General features: G+C 35.4%; 1 protein-coding gene across 1 annotated transcript in view; it reads right to left on the reverse strand.

Annotated features, from left to right (window-relative positions):
• The window catches only part of Hpse2 (heparanase 2 (inactive)), a 660,291-nt gene that overhangs the window by 30,214 nt on the left and 618,168 nt on the right, over positions 1-11,909 (reverse strand). Inside the window, exon 10 of the mRNA XM_015494621.2 lies at positions 1,087-1,232. Coding sequence (XP_015350107.1) covers positions 1,087-1,232 — 146 coding nt within the window. The remainder of the gene's footprint in view (positions 1-1,086; positions 1,233-11,909) is intronic.

An 11,909-nucleotide genomic window follows, 5' to 3' on the forward strand; every position in this document is an offset into this window, starting at 1 on the left:
CTGGCATCCTCTGTGGTCTGACCGGTGTGGAGAACCGAGATGGACCGCTTCCTTCCCCCGTCTCAAACCCAGAATTCAGCACTGAGTACGGTGCTTGCACGGCTGGCAGAAACTGCAGCGCTGTATCCCTGCGTCGCTATCTCCTTGTTTCCCAGCGCGCGCTGCAGACTCTAGCCGCGGGTCGATTTGCTGAATAAGCAGTGTTACCCTCCGTGCGACAAACCTCTCGAGTTTGAGTCCCCGTAGCCGATCCTTGTGCGATGGAAATCCTTCCTCCAGGTTCCGGAGCACCCCACTATTGCTGGAAATTCCTAACAAGATAGCCTTTAGCCGTCCTGACTTGTCATACTCCCACACAGTGAAGCAGCACATGGGGGCAATGCACTCCCCTCGCCGCCATCTTCCTCCAGCCGACATCTTTCCTATTTATTTTAAAGACAACTCTAATGATAACACCATGTTACCTCACTGGATTGTTATACATGTGAGCACCCCATCCCCCGAAAAAGAAGCCTACATTTTATTTAGCCTTTTAACACTTAAAATAATGAAGAAGATTTTTGAAATATAGAAATGGCTCTAAAGCTGGCATGACTACCTTTGGGTACTCTTTAGTTCTAGGGACTCCAGTTTGAGAAAGTCTGGTCTAGGGCTAGGATTCTAGTGGTGTAGCTCTCCAGCATACATCTTAGAAATGGAGACTTATTTTCTCAAATTCTGCTGGTGGATCATAGGGTGAGATTTGGCCACTCACCTTGCCTGAGTCTTATGCACACAGAAAAAACCTTGTGGGCATTATATCAACTGGCACAGAGAAAATGGCCAATAAAAATTTATTGGATGAATAAGCAAATGAATGAATAGCATGTATTTTATTAACCTTTTATGAATAAAACCTGTAAATATGAGAAGGGGAGTTGACTTGGAGAAAAATCTACTTATCAAAAATCATTTGAAACCTGCAGAGTATGGTGATTCTAGAGGCAGTTTTTAACTACGAATAATGAACATAAATATTCCTTGAAGGTATACCAAATGGGGGCAGAGCCATGGTGGCCTTTCTGTTCCCTCTCTGTTAAGACTTACTTGTGGTGGTTTGTGCAGTGAGCATAAATCCTTAGTTTGTCCCGGATCACTCGGCCTGGCCTTGGCTTCCGCTGGAGCCCAGCCACATGCACAGCCAAAACTTTGGGGCCGATCAGGCGCTTGTAAAGGAGAGAGAGCCAGTAGTCCTGAGGAGAACAGAGAGGTGGAGGAGAGTCAGGGAGAGACCTCATGTTTAGGTGTTCTGAGTGAACATGAAAAACACATCAGAAACCACTTCCTACCAGGGGTCCAGCATGGTCACCCACTGAAATGCTTGCTCTGGGTTGCTAATGAACTGGGTTCTGTCTAAAGTGGCCTTTTTCACTGACTAAATGAGGAAGGGAAGTGGAGTGGACCCACAGCTGCACACCAACAGATGAATCAAAGCTTTTCATATATGAAATAACCAGTTAAGGCCTTCTATTTTCAACTTTGTTTCCTATGGCTTTAAGTGGTTTATGGCTTTGGTTTAACTGAAGAATGGAAGCATTCTAACCTTAGGATTGTTACCAATTATGAAAATCCAAAATAGTATTCTCCAAATATCATCAATGGGGACCCACTAGCCAAGGGGGAGGGAGATGAAGCTTCTCCAGCAAGGAACTCAGAGTCCTTGATTCTAGAGCCAGATAGGCAAACATCATGTTTGCATGCCATTCTTGGTTATCCTTCGTATTCTACAATAAAAAGAATAATTCTCAACTAAAAAGAATGTGATAATTTTACCATTCCAGGTTCCATACGTAACTGCTTAATAAATATAACTTGGGCGTGTGTGAGTTTAGAAAAGCCGATCACCACCTTAATTTCAGTTGTTGCTATTATCACATATAAAATTTATATTTCACATAAAATTTATATTTTTATTGTGTAAGCTCTTAACAAGTACTATGGAGTAATGACTTCACTGTTTATAACTCATCATGTAAATAAGGCTTCCTAATTCATTTGCCCCACCTACCTTGGAATTCAGTGAACATTATTCAGTGCATACTCTAGAGTGTTCAAGACATCATCCTCATCTTCTCCGCCCTCATCTTTACATCTTTGTTTTTTTCTTGTGTGGTCATCTATAACATTAGTTTCCCCCACATTTCTGGTGAATTGTATAAATGAGAACAAATTCTCAAAGCTCCTTTTGTCACCAGAATAGCTCTAAATCTTCTCTGAGTAGCAGGATCTAAGCCCTGCCCAACTATTTACCTTAATTAATTTTAAGTGGCCCTTGGATGGCTGTTAAATATGGTCTCCTAATATCTAAAATGACAAATATTCAATTATTGTCAATCACATAGAAGGAGAAAATATCATTGGTTTAATTTACTCTTATTTGGTTATAGTTTCTTTGTTTTTCAAATTACTTTGTGAAATATCTATTACATTCCAATGGAATTTCCACCTTTTTCTTACTGATTCACAACATGCCTTTTTGAAAAAAATAATAAAGATTCTTAGGGATTATTATTCCTGATCAATAGATATGATAATGGGCTCAGAATGTTTAAAGGTGTATCTCAGGCCACAAAACTAGTCAGTTGCTAACCCGTGAAAGCAAACAGAGATCTATTTGCCCCCCATGGCTGTACAATACATTTATGTACTCTGGAAGGGACAGTTATTTGTAGTATATGGAGTTACTGTGATTCAATTTCTGATTCCTGCATTCTCAGAGCATTCCGAAGACAAGAAAGGTGAAAGTACAAAACTCGTGTATTTCTCCAATTCCAACTCACTTGCAGCATGTTTCTTTTTCTTATCCTTCATTTCAATGTCTTATCACAAACACCTGGTTTTTATTTAGGAAATATTAAAAAGCTATAAAGGCTTGTTCTGAAACTTTGCATTTTGGAATGGCTATGATTTTTGCATCATGGTGATTTTCACTTAAGACACATTTATAGCAAGCCACTCACATTTAGGAAAAAGAGATATTATGTTTAATTCTCAATAATTTTGTAAATATATGTATTTTAGAGAAATCAACATGAATACTCTTTGCCATTATTAAGTGATAGGGTTGAATTTTCATTCAGGTTTATTAACTTCAAACTATGGGACAGCTTAGTGTCAGAATATTCTCTAAGAAGAGTTGAGGATTCTTGGGCAAAATACCAAAGAGGTTTTGAATTGACACATAAAACAAGTTGATGGATAGATGAATGGATAAAAAAAATGTGGCATTTGTACACAATGGAGTATTACACAGCACTAAAAAATGACAAAAATCATGGAATTTGCAGGGAAATGGATGGCATTAGAGCAGATTATGCTAAGTGAAGCTAGCCAATCCTTAAAAAACAAATGCCAAATGTCTTCTTTGAATAAGGAGAGCAACTAAGAACAGAGCAGGGAGGAAGAGCATGAGGAAAAGATTAATATTAAACAGAGACGAGTGGGGGGAGGGAAAGGGAGAGAGAGGGAAATTGTATGGAAATGGAAGGAGACCCTCAATGTTACACAAAATTACATATAAGAGGTTGTGAGGGGAAAGGGGGGGAACAAGGGAGAGAATTGAACAACAGCAGATGAGGTAGAGAGGGAAGATGGGAAGGGAGGGGAGGGGGGATAGTAGGGGATAGGAAAGGTAGCAGAATACAGCAGTCACTAATACGGCATTATGTAAAAATGTGAATGTGTAACTGATGTGATTCTGCAATTTGTATTTGGGGTAAAAATGGGAGTTCATAACCCACTTGAGTCAAATGTATGAAAGATGATATGTCATGAGCTTTGTAATGTTTTGAACAACCAATAAAAAAAAGTAAAAAAAAAACAACAAAAAAAACAAGTTGATGGAATTAATTCTTAATGACCAGTATTTCCCCCCTGCTTTTCTTCTTGTGAATTTTTTAAATTCACATTAAATTAAATTTACTATCTTGACCAATTTTAAAACTCAAACTCTATACCCACTAAACTTAAACTCCCCAATTCCTTTCTCTCCTAATCCCCTAGAAACACTATCCTACTTTCTATGTACCTCATATGAGTGGAATCATACTTTATTTTACTTTTTCATGACTTGCTTATGTCATGTAGCATAATATCCTCAAGGTTCATCTATGTTGTACCCTAGGTCAAAATTTCCATTCTTTATGTTCCATGTTTTGGCTTTATTTGTGACCTCACATGTGGTCTATCTTGAAGAAAATATTCCATGTGCAACAAGAAGAATGTTACGCTACCGTTGTTGGGTAGAATGTTCTGTTTGATCTAGTTGGTCTATTGTGTTGCTTACATTCTCTGTGTCCTTAATTATTTTCTTGCTGGTTGTTCTAACCACTACTGAGAGTGGGGATTACAGTATTCAACTACTATTGTAGAACTGTGTATATTTCTCTTCCCATTTCTGTCAGGTTTTGCCTCATACAAATTTTGATGTTATTAAATGTGTGAATATTTATGATTGCTAAATTCTCTTGCTGTATTCAAACTTTTATTTACTACATAATGGCCTTCCTTGTCTGTTATAAACTTTTTTGATTTAAAATCATTTTGTCTAATATTACTGTAGCCACCCCTATTTTCTCTTGGTTACCATTTGCATGGAATTTTCTTTTTCCATTCTTTCAATCTGTTTGTCTTTGAACTAAAGTCTCTTATATATGGCATACAACTGGATTGTGTTTTTTTGTAGAATCCTTTTGGCCAATCTGTCTTTTGACTGGAGAATTTAACCCACTTATATATACAATAATCATGGATGAAGAATGACTTCTACCATTTTGTTAATCTTTTCTATAGGTCTTTTAGCTTTTTGTCTTTCATTTCCTGCATTACTATCTTCTTTTGTGTTTTTGCTGACTTTTTGTAGGGAATATTTAAATTCCTTTCTCATTGCTTTTCATGTGTATTCTATAATGTGTGTGTGTGTGTGTGTGTGTGTGTGTGTGTGGTCACTATTGGTATTACAATTAACATCATAATTACAACACTTTAATTTCCATTTAAACCAGTTTAACTTCAGCAACACAAAAAACAAAAACCAAACAAATAAAAAAACAGTGCTCCTTCACTGCTCTGTCCCTACCTCTCAATGGCTTATATCACAAAATTACCATTATATACACTGTGTTCTCCAAAACATAAGCTAATGATTCTTTTAAAAACTAGTTTTTTTTAATTATGTAGAAACATATATAGGTTACAAATCAAAATTACAATAATGCAAATTTTGCAACTAATAATTATTTTTAAAAAATGTTTTAGTCTCTAAAATCATGTAGAAAATAAAAAACAGAGTTACAAACTGTTGTTACAATAATACTAACTTTTAGCATTGCCCAAGTATGTACCTTTGTTGAGATATTTATTTTTTTTGTATGACTTCTAGCTATTGTCTAGTGTACTTCCATTTTAACCTGCAGTACTCCTTTGAACATTTCTTGTATGGCAGGTTTAGTGGTAACAAACTTCCTCAACTTTTGCTTATCTCGGAAAGTCTTCATTTCTTCCTTAATTTTGAAAAAAAAATTGAGGAATATAGGTTGACAGTTCTTTTCTTTTGGTACTCTGAATACATCAGCCTGGCTTTCAAAGTTTCTGATAAGAAATCTTCTGATAATCTCTTGTATGTTATGAATTGCTTTTCGCTGTTTTCAAGATTCTCTCTTTGAGTCAGGAGGATTTAAGTTCAAAGCCAGCCTCATCAACTTAATGAGGCCCTAAGCAACTTAGCAAGACCCTGTCCCAAAATAAATATAAAATGGGCTAGGGGTGTGGCTTAGTGGCTAAGCACCCCCAGGTTCAATCCCTGGTACCAAAAAAAAAAAAAAATCTCTCTTTGGCTTCCAAAGTTTCATTATAATGTGTATTGGTATGGGTCTCTTTAGGTTTATTACTTGTAGTTTATGGAGCTTCTTGGATGTTTATGTTCATGTCTTTCATCAAATATGGAAAGTTTTCTGTCATCACTTTGTTGAATATTCTATCACTTACTTTCTTCTTCTGGAACTCCCGTAATGCATATGTTGGTACATTTGATGGTATCTCACAGATAGATACCTTAGATAGATACCTGTTCACATTTCTCCAATCTTTTTTTTTTCTGTTCCTCAGAATTGATAATTTCCAGTATACTAACTTCAAGTTTGCTTTTCTTTCTTCTGCTTGCTCAAATCTGCCTTTGAATTTCTCCACTGATTTTTTTCATTTCAGTTATTGTATTATTTGGCTCCAGAATTTCTTTTTGGTTTGTTTTTAGGCTCTTTATTGCTATTTCTATTTTGTTCTTACATGATTTTCTTTACTTTCTTCACATTTTTAGGAACCTTAAGCTATTATTTTAAAGTCCTTGTCTAGTGAATCTTCCATCAGATATTTTTCAGGAACAGTTTGTATTTATTTATTCTTTAAATGGGCCAATTTCTGTGTTTCATTGTATGCCTTGTGATTTTCTTGTTATTGAAAACCAGACATTTGAATCTAATAATGTGGTAATTCTAGAAATCACATTCTCCTCTTCCCCACAGTGTGTTGTTTTAGTGTTTTCATTATTTCTTTAAATTGTTGTAGACTTTCCTCTGTGCCAAGGATCAGCCTGAAATATAAACTTAAGGTTTTCTTGTTTTTTATCTGATCCTGTACCTTTCCCTAGGCATGTTAGTTAATTTCTAATTTTCTCTGCATATGCAGTTGTTTTTTGAATGTCTGGCTACTCAAAAGGGAAAAAGAAAAAATATGAAGGTGGTAAATAAAAAAGCACAGATCTTTTAAATCCTTTAAGTCACTTCAGTTGGGAGGGAGGGGTTTATAATAATGGTACAAAAACAATGACTGCCTGTTTCTCTGTCTATACCTCTGTAATCAGAAGCAGCAATCAGCCATCAGAGGAGAGATCTGAAGCAGCAATCAACAACCAGAGGAGATATTAGGTAGTAGTTTGTAATGAGTAGTGGAATGTGATCCAATAATGTACCAGGGACCTGGGATTTCTTTAAATTGCCTAATGAATAATTGAGTAACCTGTAGGAAAACAACAGGTGTACTAACCCTGAGAATAAATAGATGGAAACAAAGGGAGCCAATTAAGAAATACGTCAAGAAGGAAAAGACCTACAGGGCTAACTCCTGATAGGGTCAACAAGGATCATTGTAAAGTTAGAATTTATGGCTGAGTTTTTCTCAGTGTATATCTAAAGGGAAATTTCTTTATTAGTACAGGCACCATAAAATAAAGTTTGCCTGGTAATTGACCCCAGCACCCACATTAACATAGGATTGACTTGTAGATGAAGCCTCTTGAATGGGATGGTTGACATGACAGGACCAACTAGGATCCAAAACTCCCATGCCCAATATGAAGCAGGAGTTAAACACTGAATTGGTGAAGAATGCAGAAGGTGAACTCCAGATCTCCTGGTGAATGTCAAATGGTAATAAATTTGGAAGTAGCATGAAATTTCATTTGTTGTTTTCTACTCAGAGATGACCCACTCTTTTTCCCTCTTGAAGGTGTTTTTTGTTTGAACCTTAATATGACTTATAATAAAATTCTCTTGCTTGGCTTTTCATATCTAACTCTAAATTTGATTTCGTTGGAACACAAGAACCGAGGCTTGGAACTTTGGCTCACTCATTTGCTTGTGACAGAGACATCCCTGATACTTGGGGGACAGTGTCTTTTTGGCCTCTTCTTGTGTCTGCAAGCTGTGTCTCAGCTGCTTCAGGAACTGTGCACAGATGCCTGCCACAGGGCTAAGGAATAAGGAATGGGTAGTGTCACTGATGAACTCAGAGCTGAAATTGGACAAAATTAACTGCAATTCATCATCCAAGCTTTCTCTGGAACTGTAAGCTTTCAGAGTACCAAAATAGTTAGATCAGACAGATTCTGCCAGTGCAGTTGTCATCTAGGTAGACAGATTGATTCTTAGAGCTTCCTATTCCATCATCTTCCAGAATCCTCTACAAAATATTTTTAATATTAGTAGTAAGAATCCTTTAGTTGTATATGATACACATATCATATTCAATTATTTTTGGTACTGGGGATTGAGCCCAGGGGTGCTTTACATTGAGTTATATCTTCAGTCTTTACATTTGTTATTTTGAGACAGGGTCTTGCTAAATTGCACAGGTCCATCTCGAATCCTCCTGCCTTTGCCTCCTGAGTCACTGGGATTACAGATGTGCATCACCCTGTTTAGCATGCTTGTCAAATTTTTAGTTTACTTTTTATAATTTTTCATGAAGAATTAAAAAAAATTTACAGAAATGTATCAATGTTTTTCTTTTGATTTCTTCTGCTTTTATTCTTAGAAAGTCTTCTGCATGCAAGGATCAGATACATCTTCACTTAAATTTCCTCTAGTTCTTTTTTTATATAATTTAAAAATATAACCTTTAATTCATTAGAAATGGTTTGATATATGGTACTGACTTTATTATTTTTAAATAACTTAATAAATGGTTACTATAGAATCATATAGTGAATAAGCTATTCTTAAGTCCATCTTTATCATACAACAAGTTTATAGATGATATATATCACACGTACTTGATGTTAATGTTTTAAAAATGATAACACGATGTGCATAATTTTGTCTTTTTTTTCATTTAATGTTTTGAGACTCAGCCAGGTTGATATATGCATGTATAGTTCATTCATTTTCAATGTTGTATATTATTTAATTGTGTGAACATTCCATAACTTATTTATTCATTCATTTGCTGATGGATATTTGAGTTGTGTACAAATTTTTGCTAGTATAAGCAACATGGCTTTAAAATTATTGTTCCTATTTCTTAATAAACAGATGAAAAAACCTAGGGTACTATTATTGCAACTGTGTTAGAGACCAGCAGCAACCTCAACACCTAGGACTTCGAAGAAATACAAATCCACAGAAATAAATCATTCTTGGTCTACTGAATTAGAATCTCCAGGGGTGGGGCTCCCAAATAGTGTGGCTCTCTGGGTAACTGTGATGCTCATTAAAGTTGGAGAATCTTTATTTTAGATTTATACCTAAGAGTGGAATTGTGCCATTATAGGTATACAAATATTCAACTTTACAGGGTAATGCCTAACAGCCTTTCAAAGTGATATCAATTATTCCAAACTACTTCCAGAAGTATCTGTGTACTTGTTATCACTTTCTTTTTGTGTGTTAAGAAGTCCTTTCTTGGGGCTGGGGTTGAGGCTTGGTGGCAAAGCACTTGCCTCATGTGAGGCACTGGGTTTGATCCTCAGCACCATATAAAAATGAATAAACAAAATAAAGATATTGTGTCCATGTGTAGCTAAAATATTTTTTAAAAAAGAAGTTCTTTCTTATGTCTAGCTCAGAAAGATAATCTATATTTTCATTTAAAACTTTACTTTTTTCTTTCATGGTTAAGTTTTTAATCAGTCTAGAATTGATCTGGGGTATAGTGTGAGATAGGTATATAATTTCATGTTTTCCATGTACCAGCATCATCTATTAATTAGTCTCTCTGTTATTTAGTGATACATAATACCCATACATTCATTGGTCTGTTTCTGAGTTCTCTAATACAGTACTGCCCTGCACTATTCCTTACTGCTTTATTCTGTATCGTGAAACCTGGTAGAGCATGTCCTCCTATCCTATTCTTTAGGAATGGATTTGCTAATCTTGGGCCTTTGCTCAGTCAAAGACATTTCAGAATCAGTTTATTCAGTGTCTTAACAAAATCTATTGGGACTTTGGAATCGCATTACATTTAAAACTCAGATGAAAAGAATTTACATTTTTAGGCTATTAAAATGTCTTACACATAATATAAAAAGAACTAACAAAAACTTCCTCTACTTGAAGGTAAAAGTTCACAATCATGTAATTTCTCTTAAGAAATTATCATAGATATGTTATAAAGAAAATAAATCTGTAACAAAACAAAAGCCATGTAAACCTTTTTTATCTCAGTGAATGAAACCAGAAAAGTTTATTTTTAGGAGTTTTCTGGTAACTATTTGGTAGTAAGCATAGCAAAACAGAGAACCCAGTGTTAAGCCTCAAACTTGCTTTGTTGGCAGATTTGCTGATTTTCCATCTCTAGAGAAAACACTTTCAAAGTGCTTCTATATTCCTCTTCTCCCTGTCTATCCATTCGATAGTCTATGAAAACTGTGCAGGATCTCTTCACTTCCATTTCCAGAGTGTGCATCACTGTGCAAAAGCCCTCATTGCCTACATCCCACCTTCAATTCAAAGGTCTGTACCTAGGTGAAGCCTATGATCTGGCAATGACCGCCTTTCTCACATTTGGAAGGCAAATACTTGCTTTATGTTTTTGAAAACATCAGTTCACAATTAGCTCAAATATATTTTTAAAGCACATGTAAGCTGTAATCAAATTGTGTGTGTTATATATGAATAAACAAACTTTAGGACAATGGTTACTGAGGATGTGACAGGAGGAATCAGGAATGGTGAAGGGATGGAGAAGGGATTCATAGATTGAGGGGAGTTATTGCTAATGTTGTAGTTTTGGGGTTGCATGATGGACTCACAATTCTGATTGTATCATTTTGCTTTAAAAATAACATATTGGCACAGCTAATCTTTTGTATGTGCCAGACAATACATTAAAAAGATAAATGATAGAACATTTTGTATGATTTGTTTATTAGACATTCCTTTGGGCAAATGATACTGATGACCTGCCCATTGGCTGGCATCTCTTTTAACTGTTTTGCACAAGAGAGATGGGTTAGTGGTCATTTGCTCTTAGTTTATCATCTCTTCCTCAGGGGAATGGAGGACTATTGGTGATCCAGTTCATGGAAGAGTGTTACTTTTACTTAGTGCCAGAGACCATTTTCGTACCCCCTTTCATCCTTGCTCTTGCCTCAGTTTCTCATTTATCCTGCCTCTTTTTAAAAACTCCATCCTCTCTTTCTATTCTCAACTCTCTCTCATGAAAACTAGCTCTCAGCAGAATCGAATTGTTTCCTTTCTGCTTCCTTCTCTCCCTTTGTCTTTTTTCCTTCCCTTTTTCCCAGCCTTCAATTTTTTATTTTAATTATTTATATATATCATTTATATAATCATAAATAAAATTAAATAAATGAAACGACTTCTGAATATTTTTTAAGGGAAAGACACAAAAAAGTAGGAAGAATATCTTTATGCCTAAAACAAAAAGGTGAAAAATAAATACACATACATGTATAAAAAAAGACCTTGAATGAAAGAACATAATGAGATGTTACCATATAATATGAGTTATTAATAAGAAATGTAAATATAATGACTTTTTATATCAATAATAAAAAATTATCCAATGAAAATGTATTGCAATTTTCAAGGGACAAAGAGAGACAAAGACGGACATTCCTTAAATGCATCAGACATGAGAAGCTGAAGAAAAACAGAGTCCATTAATTAGTTGGAGGGGAAAAACTAATAGCATATGACACTAAAAAGACGGAGGTTTTTAATCTTTTCTTTTTCTTCAATATTTGTCAAAAATGCAATTGCTGTCTGGAAGCTAGACAAGAGAGTACATGAAGTGAGTAAAACCAAAATAACTAGGAAAACAGGAACTGACAGAGGGTTAAGAGTTGACTGGATTAACTGCTGAGTTCTTCATTCCTTGAGGTCTGAAACTAATGGGCCAATTCCTGTAGCCCAGTTGCTATAGGAGGTGCTGTAATTCAATCACAGAATGCCTACTATGTTCAAGGCTCCGTGTTAGGCATTCGGGATACTGTACTGGACATGTCAAATACAGTTCTTGCCACTAGTAAGCTTATAACCTAGAGGAAAGACAGTCCTTAAAGCCAATGAGTTAGACAATTTATATATATATATATATATATATATATATATATCTATATATATATTTTTTTTTTT

Source organism: Marmota marmota, unplaced genomic scaffold (assembly GCF_001458135.2).
Source record: "Marmota marmota marmota unplaced genomic scaffold, marMar, whole genome shotgun sequence".
Lineage (NCBI taxonomy): Eukaryota > Metazoa > Chordata > Mammalia > Rodentia > Sciuridae > Marmota > Marmota marmota.